Source organism: Molossus molossus, unplaced genomic scaffold (assembly GCF_014108415.1).
Source record: "Molossus molossus isolate mMolMol1 unplaced genomic scaffold, mMolMol1.p scaffold_m16_p_4, whole genome shotgun sequence".
Lineage (NCBI taxonomy): Eukaryota > Metazoa > Chordata > Mammalia > Chiroptera > Molossidae > Molossus > Molossus molossus.
In genome coordinates, this window is record NW_023425377.1 from 95,435,662 (window position 1) to 95,450,779 (window position 15,118).

The following is a 15,118-nucleotide window of genomic DNA, read 5'->3' on the forward strand; positions in this document are numbered from 1 at the left end:
TTGTCCTAAAGCAGTATATGGAAGGATGGTAATAAGATGACAGGTAGTATTTAATTTCCATTATGGCAGGCTTATTTCCAAATGATAACCAGGAATCTGGTTTACCAGGTTTAATTTTTGACTGTGCCACCTTAGAAAACTGTCTTAAGTTTCCTGTGTCTCCATTTCTGCGCAGACCTTGTACTCTACTGCTCCAACTACTCACCCACTGCTCACTTTCCTCCCAGTCTGGCTTTTGTCTTTCACTGTACCGCTCTCTGTGTGGTTAATATCTCTCCTGTTTAACCAAGCATTTGTGATGATCAAATAAAAATGCAATGGACAAGATGGTTGAGTCTCCAGTATCTATTTCATACCAGACTATTTTCTGAGCCAATCATGGTTATTTCTTCCTCCCGGTTAGCGATGGGTTCAGCAATGTCCAATGCTGGAAAGCTTCTGAGAAAAGACAAGTTCTTTTTTTAAGAGGGCACAGCAGGAAGAAATGTTCTTCTTCATCTGGAAGTGATGACCGTAACCGCTACCACTATAGTGCACGCACCTATCGTGAGACTGAAGGCTACTTAAAGAGCTGGCAGATGAAAGGTCTTGAGCCCAGTGTGTATTTGATGCTGTATAAGCTCTACAGGGTTATTACAAAAATGCAGAAGCTAGGATTTCCTCAAGAATTGTACTGTCAGCATCTAGTCTTCTTGATAATATACATATAGATAAGAAAAGCTACAAAATAATTGCCAATGTATATTTATCAGTTTGTCTTCATTACAGTAAGGTGGGATGATTGAGGCAAGATTTTAGAAAGTTATTCTTGAAGGGCAGGTCGGGTTTAGATTAGTACAATAAGGAGTGGAAATTATAATATTTCAGGAAGGGGGATACATTCTGAGCCAGTGAATGGAAGAAGGACAAAATTTGGCAGTGAATTAGAACAGCCAAAAATCAGTTTGATTGACAAAGCTTACAGCTTGTAGCTGAGTCTATTAAATAAACTGGAAATAGGCAGATTAATAGGAAAAAGGTATGCAAACTTATTAATTTTAAATATTACATGCACAGGGGCATCACAGCAAAAAAAAAAGTGACCACTCAAAAAGTAATGAGATTAGAAAGTTTGTATATCACCTTAATAGGGAGGGATGTAGGCTATAAAAGGGAGAATAAGTTATTTTTAGGAAAGATGAATGGACTGTTAAAAAAATAGAAAAATATGATAGTTTATGACAAAGTTTGTCTGGTGTGTCCACTTCTCCTGTGATAAAACTTCGTCTTTCTTAGGTGATGAAACTCCTGGGGAGGGGATCTATGACAAATGAGTTCCTTTTGGAGGATCAGTTTTCAAGCAGATAAGGAGTTCAGAGAAAACCTCTCCCTGCATTTGCTATTTTCCAAGTGCCGTTAGCTCAAAATAATCCTTATGCTAAAGGCATATATTGTAGGGTGGCATATTCTGCCACCCTTCATAACTGGAAGAAAAAAATCATGTTGGAAAGTTCTCTACTATACAAACTAACGTTAACTGTCTTTATGTTGTCTGGTCATTTCATTGATTGGAAGGAAGATACTTGTGAAATATTTTATATCAAGAGGTACAATAATAGCATTCCTTAGTTAAACCAATACAAGTGTATTTTGTAATTAATCAATTATATTTTCATCCCATGAATGAGAAATCTTGTAAATGGGTTTGAACACTAATTTGCATCCTAATATCCAGTTTTCTCACATACCTTCATTCTCTTTAGAGTTTTCTACCTTTGATAAGGGATAACAGTTGGCTTTAAAGGGGTTACAGTTTACCTACAATGAAATGAAATCTTATTACCAATCCCAACTCTCTGCAACTGTACTATCAGAGCTGATAAAACCATGAGAAACAATTTAAAGTACTATATAATCTACTGCATTTTTGGGAGGTTTAACTGATTGATTTTCATTTTTTTCTTTAATGTTTTGGATTCTGTCTGATAGCTACTTGAAAAAGGCTGTATTAATTCATATTATTTTTATATTTTTTCATAAATTTCTTAATATCTGTCATATCTTGCCTCTAGTAGTTGTGTCTTATCAGCAGATTGTATGGTAATTAACTCAGAACAGAATTGCATGACAGATAAGAACTGGGATTTCAAAACAAAGTCATGGCCAATACATCCAAATTTGATTCATATAAATTAATATCAGTTATGAAATTGATACTCTTACCATATCAATACAGAATGGTCAGTGCTAGATGCTACAAATATAGTTTAATTTTCCTTGTGATTTTCATGGATTTTTTTCTTTTGTATTGGGAAAATTATATGTGATAAGACTTCATGGATGGTATGACAAACTCAAACAAATAATAAACAACCAAACATTTTCCATTGCTTCTAAACAAGTGTGTGTGTGTTTTTTAAGTATTCTCAAGCAACTACAAATTTAGTCAAGATTTATTGTTTGAAGTCAATTGAAATAGAGTTTCCTCTTTGTGATAATTGGCAGCAAGCACATGTAAAAAGAAAGAGATAGTTATACTTTATAGCTCTGTATCTTTCCTGTTTAATTGATCTGATAATGAAGAAACTTCTTTTACCATTTCCCCTGCAAACCTCAAAAATAAAAATAGCCAGTTATTTTACTTGCAATTGAGTTTATTCAGGAATAGCAGAGAATTGCAATTTGGGACAAGCAAGCTAGGGTGAACTATAGGCAAGTCCAGAGAGACAAAGGGAAGGTTAGCTTTGTTAGATTTTAGGGAGAAACTGGGGAGGATTATTCACTCGAGAACAAGAGTTTGGGGTTGTGGTGGTTTTTCATATTCTGCAAGGGGTAGTTAGTGTGTTGCTGCTGGGGCAACGAGAGATCTTTCTTCTTTTTCATTATAGCAGGAGATAAAATTCCTATGTGAAAAATGTCCTCCCTTCTTCCTGCTGGTTTTGTAGGTTGCAAGAAGTGGTACTTGCGTGAGAGCTCCCCCTACAGGACTTCTCGACTCCATTTTAAATGAGATTTCTTATAGCAATGTATTTATTTTCACACCCCCTTACAACATTTTTAACTCAAGGAGAATATTCATTGTGCATTTCTTGGGCAATATCATTTTATAAATGTCAGATGACTGTTTTTTAAATTCTTAGACTATCTCCCTGGCCATCTTATCGTATGGTGTTCACATACTCATTAGCTTAGGCAGAAGGTTATTATTATGCTACATTATTCAAAAATTATTTTTTTACTGTTATTTCATTGGCTGCACTCCCTTTGAGCTCATCTAGATTTCAGGTGTAGATTGCTTCAGGACAAGTAAGTTGTCTGCTTAATTTTATTTAAAAGAAAGTTGGAGTATTTAGGACCGTTTCATTCACTTGGTAAAATTAAGTGCTAAAATACTTTTTTGTTGGCTTTATTTCTTATGGCCCATGTATTTCGGGCTACTGACAATGAGTATGACTTTCCATTTACTTCTATTTGAAAATACCATACTGTAATTGTAGATTTGTCTCAAGAAGACAAGTCTTGTCTCCAGTGAAAATTACCCACTCCTGATGATTGCCATTTCTAGATACTTACCAGGATTTTGTTTTGTTTTTTCTCTTATAGGCAGCAATCAGCAGAGGACCTTGCCCGAGTCCCTGCCAACTCCACTAGCAATATCTTGAATAGGCTACTGGTCAGTTATGATCCCAGGATAAGACCAAACTTCAAAGGTGTGTTCCCCATCCGCAAATATCTTCATTCTTTGCAGTTTAAAAATAAATTTTATCTGTATGAAATCATGTATTTATGACATTAAAAACAATAAGATTTTAAACTGCTATGTAACTGTCCCATAATGTACTTAGATTCAGAGTAATATAATGCCAAATGTTAAAAAGAATCAAAATATTAATTCTAATAGTTTTATATGGTTCCAGTTTTTTAAAAAGGGTATACTGTGAATTAATAGGCTAACCTCTGTAATGGGTTTTCTGAGTACTTAACATTTTTTTTTCCTTTTAATATTTTTAACCATAGTGATTTAAAATTTAGGTTCTGGCTTTCATTCACAGACATCAAAGTTGTAGTTTGTAGGGAAGTGGCCATATACTCACTTAGGGATAGTGAGCAGTTCTGATATTTACTTAGATTCTTTTTCACTTTTTCTAACTTTAACATTGATTTTTAAAAAATTTTCTCTGCTTATTTGCTGAAAAAAAAAAAAGATGGCCATATGGTTTTTAAAAACATGTTAATTTGTATGAATAAAAGTGACTGTTTTCTACAACATATATTGATTTTATTCCAACAAAATACTACTGTTTATCACATCTTTCAAGAACAAAATCCATACTTGCCATAAAAGTCATGAGAAGATTGTATAGTTGAGCAAACTTTCTTTTTCTTTCTTTTTTCTTTTTGTCCTTTTGATGAGTTAGGAAAAACTATATGAAAAAAATCTCCTCTGGAAAACAGTAATCCTAAAGACAGGTATTAATATAGATCAGATTAACATTATAAAGCTTTATTTTTTTTTTTCTTCATAGAAAAAAAAAAATAGTCTGCAGCTGCTTCTAGTCAACTGAAGTTATACAACTATGTTGTAAAAACAGGGTTTTTTGTTCATTACCAGAACCTATTCAGTTACTTTCAACAACAGCCATGGTCTGGATTGTCACATGTCTACCATATACTGATTCACCACCTGTTTTTCATCAGTCAGTGGTTATGTGGCTGAAAGGCTAAATTCACATTTTCCCTTTGTTAGCCCAACCAGCAGCCCACAATGGGTAAAGCAAAAAAAAAAAAAAAGCAAGAAAGAAACCTGCAACATTATACCTTAGTTCTCACTCCATGAACTTTCAAATTATTTTCCAAAAGGTCACGCAAAAATCTTTATAATGACTCTGTTATATGTCTGATTAACTTTGCATTTGCATGAATTAGAAATAAAAATATAGTACTTGTGAGTACAATTTATTGAATATTGCTTTACCTATTAAAGTAAGAATTTCGGGTGATTATATAAATTTAAAACATTAAAATGATGTTTTGTAAAGAATAATTTTGCACTTTCTTAAAGTAAATGCATCGATCCAATTTTAAAAAATGTTTAAAGGTAAATGTATTTTCTCAGAGATTTTACAATTTAACAGATGAGTATTTCTGAAAAAAAAAATAACATTTTAAAGTACAACTTAACTCATTTTTATTTGTGTTATGATCCTTATTTAGAAAAATAAGTTAATAGTAATTGTGAACACAGTATACCGAGACCACTGATTTATAATTTTGCATCACATGTAGATTGGAAAAAATATATAAAACCAAATGCATAAACCATGAAATATGTAGATTCTGACTTAGTATTTTTACTGCTACTAAACACATCTTTAATTTTTATTCACAGGTATTCCTGTTGATGTAGTAGTCAACATCTTTATCAACAGTTTTGGATCCATTCAAGAGACAACAATGGTAACATTAAGTTAATTTAATATTTTGAATAATTAAATTTTAAACTAGAGCAGAGTGAAAGTACTATAATTGAAAAAATATTGAGTGACTGTAAGGAAAAATGCATGCTCTCACCTGGTATAAAATAATCCAATTCCAGGGCTTTGTTAAGTTAGTGATTTGTAATTTTGTAATTCAGATTTAGCGTTAATACTGCATTAAAACTTATAGATTTGGAAAGATTACCATACTCACTCTGAACAACTAATCGGATACCACCTGGGAAAAGGATTTATGCAATTAATACTCTGGGGCAATGTGTTAAGTTGTATGAGCATTAAAAAATATTGGAGTGTTGACAGTTTTTTTCCTTCCAATTTTCTGTAGAGAATCTTTGTTGTCTTTATTGTGCTAATTTTGTGATGTGTGGAGCAGAGAACTGTAAAAAGCAAAATTGATTTTCAGAAAATATGGCTTTGGGGCTCCCTGAAATATCAGATGGGAGAAAGAAGGTGCAGGTACTTTGTGGGTTTGGTTTTTTTTTTTTTTTTTTGAGATATTTACATTTTTCTTAAGTAATAATATAAGGTGTGGATTGAAAGCCCAATAGTAATGGTTAGAGCATAGTATAATTATTCGGGAATATCTCAAACTAGAAAAAGAATGATTGAAACTATTTATTCCTTTATTCCTAGTATAATACATTGCACAATGTATTACAAAAGCAATTGTATATTGCATTTCGATTATAATGCCTACCTCATCTCTAACTGTGATGAGCATGCCACTGATTTATTTTTACAGAAACATATATTTAGTCTCTGAATAATTGATTTTCTTAGACAATGTATAGATATTTTAGAGAATTATTTAGAAGAAGATTTTGAAATCAAGTCCAAAATTCATTTTCAGTGACTTTTTAGTTCACCTAAATGACACAGACATATGTACATAGCAGTAGAGAACAGCTCTGAAATATACAGAGTGCCATGTACCACTTAGGAAACAAGTATAGCACTCACTAATTGAAAATATGATTAGTCTGTGAAAGCATTTCACTTTGCAGGAGTAAGAGATATCATTTTCTCACGGTAAAACTTTAAGGGGAGCTATTTGGTCCCCACACTCTTCTCAGTACCCTGTTTTGTTTTTCATGGCACACTACACTCACCAAAACACCACCATCACGATGTTACAGCCCACAAGAAACATCCCCAACTCTATTCTGCATTTGAGTACAATTAATTCAAGAATATTTTTTTTCATATTTGCATAAAGGCTACATGTGTCATAGATTAGTACATATCATTAATGTATCTGTTATTTAATAAACATTGAATGCCTTCCAAATATCAGATACCCAAAGTTCTCTAGTTCCCTGATTATATCAAGTTGAAAACATCTAGGAGAAAGGAATGTTAGAAAATCAACATTTTTAGATTATTTGAGGATTATAACAAAATATTTAATAACTTCTAACATATCATTTTGTTCCCTTGCACAGACTCATCCCAGTAGCTAGCCCAAAAAATGTATTGCTGGGACCAGATTCAACCAATTCTGTATGGAGTCTTTGTCTGGACTCTTATCCCGATCTCCATCTATCTTCTGATTAGAACCTTTTATGGCTATTCTGACTCACTCTGTGCCCTTTTCAATCTAGGTCTTTCATTTCTATCATTTATTTGTTAATGAAATCTGATAGCTTCTTTTTTGTGTGTATTCTTTTTATTCCCTAATGGACTATAAAACTCTTAAAGTCAGAAATAATATATTCCACTGTATTTTCTATAAGCTACACATGACAATAGGCACTCAATAAATACTGAACACATAAATAAAAATGTTCTTATACTAGCTAATATTGATTGAATAGTTGGACAAATAAATTCTATTTGCCAAGCACAAAGTGAGTCAAAGTCACCATAAAACAATTGGCAGAAAAATGTTAAACAATAGATCCATGTTGAATATATCTTTATGTTGAACATAAATAACAGACTGAATAATGTTATTATTGTGAACTGTTAATTTAAAAAAATTTAGAGACCTTTATTCAGAGAACAAAGTCATTTGTATTTGCTGTTTCTTTTGCTAAAAATACCTAGATGAAAACCAATCTGCCTTTCAATATGTGTTGTGCAGACAGTCTAAAGGTTCAGATGGGAACCCCCATCATCAAATAGACTTACTTTACCAGAATTATTACTTTTGATTTGAGCAATGTTTATTTCATGCATCCCTACAAACAACAAAACAGTGCTTCATAGACATGTCTTTTGAAGCTGTCACATTTTATAGATTTGCTCAATCTTTAAAAAAAAACAACAAATGGCCTGACATTTGTTGCTTAATTGTTAAGAAAGGCACAAGCTATTATAGAGATACAGATAACATTAAAATGTTTTCTAAGCAGAAAAATAACATAAGTCTAAGATAAAACGTCTTCCTTACCTGTTACACACATTTGTCAATAGAGATGGCTTAGGAGGGTAACTAATAGGATATACATGAATGGGTGAGAGTTATATCTTGAGAGGATATATTTTTCCTTCCAATCACCTGGGGTGAGCTTACTTATTATTTTACAGATTTATTGTGGTAAAATTGACAAATAACATTGTACAATATTTAAAGTGTACATGATGATTTGATATAGATTTACATTGCAAAAGGATTCATCCCCCCAACAAATCAGCACATCCATCACCTCTACAATAGAGTAGACCATTAAAGTTCTACTCTAAGCAAATTTCAATACAGTGTTGTCAATTGTAGTCACTATGTCATGCATTAGATCCTCAGATTTTATTTTATAACTGAAAGTGTGTACATTTTATTAAACTCCCCATATTTCCCAAGTCGCTAAGTCCCTGACAACCACTATTCTACTCTGTTTCTATGAATTTGACCATTTTTTCCCCTTAAGATTCCACACATAAGTGGTACCATGAAGTATTTGTCTTTCTCTGTCTGGCTTTTTTACTTAGCATAATGTCCTCCAGATTCATCCATGTTGTTACAAGTGATAGAATTTCCTTCTTCTTTGAGGTCAAATAAAATTCCATTGTATATCTATATCTATATCTATCACATGTGATATCTATATATCACATTTTCTTGATTCATTTTTCAATTGATAGGCACTTGTGTAATTTCCATACTTTGGCTATTATAAATAATACTGCAATGAACATGAGAATACAGATATCTCTTCTAGATAATGGTTTTCCCTTTGTATATGTACCCAGAGCCAAGGTTGCTAGATCACATAGTACTTCTACTTGTAATTTCTTGAGGAACCTTCATACTGTTTCCCTTAGTGGCCATACCAGTTTATATTCCCACGAACAGTATACGATGGTTCCCTTTTCTCCATATTCTCACCAGTATTTACTGTATCTTGTTTTTATATAGCAACAATAGAGCATATTTTTAAAAACAAAAAAGCCCCTCAAAACAAGAGGTTGGGAAAAAAAGGAGCAATAGATTTGTCTAAATACAGGATATATGTTCATGGCAGCAATACGGTGGACAGTGTGAGTTGTGATATTGGACAGGCTTGTGCTTGAATCTAACGTGTACTTGATGTGTTATACCCTAAAAAGAGCGGAAACAAAAACAAAACAAAACAACAAAAACAAAAAACAAAGCAAATAAATACAATATTTTGCCCGGCATAGTAACTCTCAGTAATAGTGACTTAGCTTTTCATGCACCTGCAAATTAATGTAACAGTTCACAATAGAATCTCATCCAAAAACAAAAAAAAAAAAGCTAAAGAAAATGAATTATTTAAAGTTTATTAGTGGCTTCATTATACAGTTGTGATTTTGTTTATTAATAGCCTCCTAGAAATGTGCTGAAACAAAGGAAGTCCTAACATTTGGAAAGCTTTTCTATTGACCAACACATTTCTCTCCAGTTCAGACCTTCTTACCTCAATGGGCAGTTGCCTATTCCAGAAAGCAAAATGCTGAACTCATAGCTCGGGGGCCGATATAACATGAATAGCACTCAAGGTTATAAACATCAGTATGGTTGTCAGAAAATTATAACCATTTCTACTTGGAAAACATTCTTTCTTGTTTTTATTATTATTATTATTATTATTATTATTATTCAGATGCTAACTATTGCTGGCTAAAGTCGAAGTGATCTCACATTTACTGACAAAGCATTATTGTGTAGTGGAGGAAACTGTCAGTCCTGTTTGTTTTCTTTAAGCTCTTTAACACCTCTGTGGTTATATGTGCCTGTGGCTTGTTTTATCAGCTCATTTTATAGCTTTATAGTTTCTATTTTCATATTTGTGGCATTCATTTGCATCCTACTACTTTATGTTTTTGTAAAATATCATCATTAATACTGTAAATGATATTTACTGACATTAATGGTAGCATCACCAAAATTGTCAAATATATGTAATTATCTTAATATGAAGTTGCTGGAACAATCACTTCTAATTGTATCCACTGTTTTTTTGTTGTTGTTGTTGTCTGCTTGTTTTTTTGTTAAGCCTCACCTGAGGATGTTTTTTCACTGATATTTAGATAGAGTAGAAGGGAGGGAAATAGAGAAAGAGAGAAACATTGATGTGAGAGAGACACATTGACTTGCTGCCTCCTGCATGACCCCAACCAGGGTTGGGAATCAAACTTGCAACCCAGGTACATGCCCTTGACTGGGAATCAAACCCATGACCTTTGGTCTGTGGGCTGATGCTCTAACCACTGAGAAACCTGCCAGGGCTAATTTTGTAAATCTACATGTTACTAGTTGTGACAACTGAATTAAGAGCATTTAAAACAGTAAGAAGAATAGAACAAATATTCCAAAAATTTATATGAAACCACAGAAGACTCTGAATAGACTCAGCAGTCTTGAGAAAAAAGAACAAAATTGGAAGTATCATGCTACCTGATCTCAAACTATACCACAAGGCCATAGTAATCAAAATATATATGGCACTGGCATAAAAATAGGCATAGAGATCAATGGAACAAAACAGAGAGCCTAGAAATAAACCCGCATTTGTATGGTCAGTAAATATTTGGCAAGAACATACAATGAGGTAAAGACAATCTATTTGATAAATGGTGTAGGAAAAATTAGACAGATATATGCAACAACAACAAAAAAAGAAACTAGACCACTTCCATACACCAAACACAAGAATAAACTAAAAATGGATTAAAACATAAAAATTCTAGAATAAAACATAGGCAGTAAAATCTCAGACATTTCTCATAGCAATATTTTTTCTGATATGCCTCCTCTGGTAAGAAAAACAAACAAACAAAAAATAAACAAAGGGGACTACATCTAACTAAAGAGCTTATGTACAGCAAAGGAAACTATCAACAAAATGAAAAGATAACCCACTGAATGGGAGAACATATTCTCTATTGATACATCTGATATGGGGTTAATTTCCAAAATTTATAAAGAATTTATAAAACTCAACACCAAGAAAACAAACATCCAATTGAAAAATGAGCCCTGACCAGTTTGGCTCCGCACTTAGAGCGTCAGCCCAAGGACCAAAGGGTTGCAGGTTTGATTCCCAGTCAAGGGCACGTACCTGGGTTGCAGGTTTGGTCCCTGGCCCTGGTTGGGATCAAGCGGGAGGCAACCAATTGATGTGGCTCTCTCACATTGATGTCTCTCTCTCTCTCTCAGTCCTTCTTCCTCTCTCCCTTGCACTCTATGTAAAAATAAATCAGTAGGCCTGGCCGGTTTGGCTCAGCGGTTAGAGCGTTGGCCTGTGGACGAGAGAGTCCCAGGTTTGGTTCCCGCTAAGGGCAGTTTGTCCCTGGCTCTGGTTGGGGTCGTGTGGGTGGCAACCAGTCGATGTGTCTCTCTTACATCGATGTTTCTCTCTCTCTCTCTCTGCCCCTCTCTCCCTTCTGTTCTATCTGAAGATAAATGAAAAATAAAAAATGTCCGCAGGTGAGGATTAACAAAAAAAAAAAAAAAAAAAGAGTGAAGACCTGCATAGACATTCTCCAGAGAGGATAGACATTTGGTCAATAGACAATAAAAGATGTTCAGCATCACTAATCATCAGAGAAGTGAAAGTTAAAACCACAGTGAGATATCACCTCACCCCTCTCAGAATGGCTATCATCAATAAACCAACAAACAAGTGTTGGCAAGGATGTGGAGAAAAGAGGACCCTTGTGCACTGTTGGTGGGAATGTAGATTGGTGCAGCTATTGTGGAAAACAATGTAGGGTTTACTCAAAAAATTAAAAATGAAACTGCCTTATGACCCAGAAATGGGTTTCTGGGACTATAGCTGAAGAAACCCAAAACACGAATTCGAAAGAATATATACACCCCCGTGTTCACTGTAGTATTATTGAAGATAGCCAAGATTTGGAGGCAGCTCAAGTGCCCATTAATAGATGAGTGGATAAAAAAGCCATGGTACAGTTACACACTGGAATACTACTAGGCTGTGAAAAAGAAGGAAATCCTACCTTTTGTGACATCATGGATGGACCTGGAGATTATTATGCTAAGTGAAATAAGCTAGCCAGAGAAAGACAAGTACTATATGACTTCACTTACATATGGAATCTCATGAAGAAAATAAACAAACAAAATAGAAACAGACACATAGATACACAGAACAGACTGACAGCTGTTAGAGGGGAGAGGGGTTGGGAGCTGGGTTAAAAAAGATGAAGCAGCCCAGCTGGTGTGGCTCAGTAGATTGAGTGTCCTCCCACAGACTGAAAGGTCCCACTTTGATTACTGGTCAGGGCACACGCCAGTAGGGGGCGTGCAAGAAGCAGCCGATGGATGTATCTCTCTCACATTGATTTTCTAACTCTCTAAAAATATCAGTAAAAACATATTTTTTAAAAAAGGTGAAGCAATTAAGCAAAAAAAAAAAAAAATTGAACAGACAACAGTATGATGAGTGCAAGGGGCAAAAGGGGTGGGGGAAAGTGGAAGAGGGCAAAAGGGGGATAAATGGTGGCAGAGAGACTTGACTTTGGGTGGTGAGCAGAGGATGCAGTGTGCAGATGATGTATTACAGAGCTGTGCACTTGAAATCTGTATGGTTTTATTAACCAATGTCACCTCAATAAATTCACTTAAAAATAGTAAGAAGAATGGGTTTTTTAGAGGCCAGGTGGCATGTGCTCTCCAGTTATATTTATAAGATTTGTTAATTTTTTTTTCATTCAATTCTTACTTTTGGCTTAAATCAGTAGGATTTTTTCATAATTGAAAATGTGAACTATTGCACTCATGGGGGAAAAATTGGGTATTATGGTTCATTGTAATAATCTATACACAGGCCCTTTACCTCCCCAGAAATAATAAGAACTCTTTCATGGAAATAAAAGCTTGCTTATATAATCTATTTCCTTTCTTTGGTTTAGACATGTTATGTAATTATATTAAATTATTATTGCACTACAATTCATGATTCTGTCAGACTTTCTGTGCCTTTCTGCCTCATTACTTTTTTGTTTGTTTTAATAACGGACTTCAACCCTTTTCTGAGCAACACCGTTGCGCCTGTTAAAGAATAATCATATCTGGGATAAACTAAAAAAGCTTAATTCTAGTCCTTGGCAATAACTCTTGTTTATTGTTTTAAAAACAATTTTATTTTCTATGTTTTCTTCTATATAGAGATTTAAATTTCTTCCCTTAAAACTTGTCTTAGTTTTACTATTTCTTATATTTTGTTGCTTTGGCTATTACCTTTCCAGCATTTTCATTTATTGTAGAAGAATATTAAACATACAGGGTGAGACAAAAGTAGGTTTACAGTTGGTTGTATGGAAAATAATACAATAATTGATAAACAATAATACAAGAATAAGCTATGTGTTTCGTGTACTCACAACTGTAAACCTACTTTTGTCCCATCCCGTGTTTGTCCCAATTGTGGTTTTTTTTTTTTTTTTTCTATTTTATATCTCAGATTCACAAGACTTAAAATGGTTTTATATTTATTTTTTCTCATATTATTCATCTTCAGGGCTTGTACCCTGTAATAGGCTATGTAACAGGCCCCCCAAAGATGTCCGTGTCACAATTTTTGGAACCTGTGGTGTTATTTTACATAGTAAAAGCGATTGTGTGCATGTGATATAATTTAGGGTCTTGAGATGGGGGAGATTATCCTGGTTATCCAAGTGAGCCTAGTAGAATCACAAGAATCCTTACAACTGGGAGGCAGGAGGCTCAGAGTCAGTAATAGTGGAAGCGATGAAGTTGGATGATGTGAGTGAGAGGCTCCAAGTCTAGGAATGCAGGCGGCCTCTAGAATCTGAAACAAGCAAGAAGGTGGACGCTCCTCAGAACCTTCAGAAAGAACCAGCTCTGAGGATGCCTTCCTTGACTGCAGCCCAGTGAAACTGATTTTGATGCTCTGAACTGTAAGATAATAATTTGTGGTGTTTTCAGCCACTCACTTTTTGGTTATTTTGTTACAGAAGCAAGAGGAAGCTAACACACATGCTGATGAACACTTGTTAATTTTATTCTCCCAAACTATGTTGGAGGATTATCTGATTACATAGACCTTTTTCCCAAATGCTGCTGGAAGGTTATCTGATTTTATATATAAAAAAATTATTCAATATATAGAAATGCTAAAGTAATCAGTGAATTTTTTTCATTCCGTGATTACTGAAAACTTTTTACTCTTTAAAGTAAATCATAATATGCCTAGCCGGTGTGGCTCAGTGGTTGAGTGTTGGCCCATGCATCAAAAGGTTGCCAGTTCGATTCCTGGTCAGGGCACAAGCACAGTTTATGGGCTAAATCCCCAGTGGGGGGCATGCAGGAGGCAGCCAAACGATGTTCTCTCTCATCGATGTTTCTATCTCCCTCTCCCTTCCTCTCTCTCTAAAAATCAATAAAGAAAAAAAGTAAATCATAATAAGGACAATTTGAAAAAGAATCTATGTTTTTAGTAGTCACAAGTATACGGTATGTCTATCTTTTTTCTTTGTCAAAGTTACTTTTTCAGTGTGTCTCCCCTAAAATGAAGAATAACATAATTTGTTATTCATACTTTCCTTTTTACCTTCTTTTCTCCCAGCTTTGTATTTCAGAAGCATTGGTAATTAAATATCTTAAGAGTATTGTATTAGGCAATAAGGAAGGATGAGAAATATCCAAGTTCTATTTTCTCCTTCCAGTAATTTGTCATTGTTATCAGTTGAGATAGGAAAAATCAAATTAATGGGGTAATTAATACTAGAAAAATATCCTAACTTATCAACATATCACAGAAGTTATTTCTTTATTCCTGCATTTAATAGAAGTATGTTGGGGACTTTCTATAGAGACAGTTCATCAGACTGCCACTCTTATGGAGTGGATAGGTTAGTGTGGCACTGTGACCCCACCTAGCTGGCACTCCTAATAGAAATGGACTATTAGCATAGGTCTAAAAAAGCTTAAATGTTCATAAGGTGTTATTAAATAATATTTAACTAAAAATGTGAAAATTGCACATTGAGAAAAATTGCTAAAATATTATCTAGGAATTTTTACTGGCATTTCATTATTATGTGGGTCTTACATGAAACTTCTAACCTTACTAACGACTACATTTAAATTCTTTCAAAACCAGTCTTATAACAGCTCTGCCGACAGAACTTTAATTATAATGCTGCCAGATGCTGTTAGAGCTGATCTCCTTTATTTCTTTGAATGCTAATTT

The 15,118-nt window shown here is 34.1% G+C and overlaps 1 protein-coding gene across 1 annotated transcript in view; it reads left to right on the forward strand.

The window, feature by feature from the left end:
• The window catches only part of GLRB (glycine receptor beta), a 54,612-nt gene that overhangs the window by 18,499 nt on the left and 20,995 nt on the right, over nt 1-15,118 (forward strand). The window contains exons 3-4 of the mRNA XM_036240311.1: nt 3,583-3,689; nt 5,369-5,436. Coding sequence (XP_036096204.1) covers nt 3,583-3,689; nt 5,369-5,436 — 175 coding nt within the window. The remainder of the gene's footprint in view (nt 1-3,582; nt 3,690-5,368; nt 5,437-15,118) is intronic.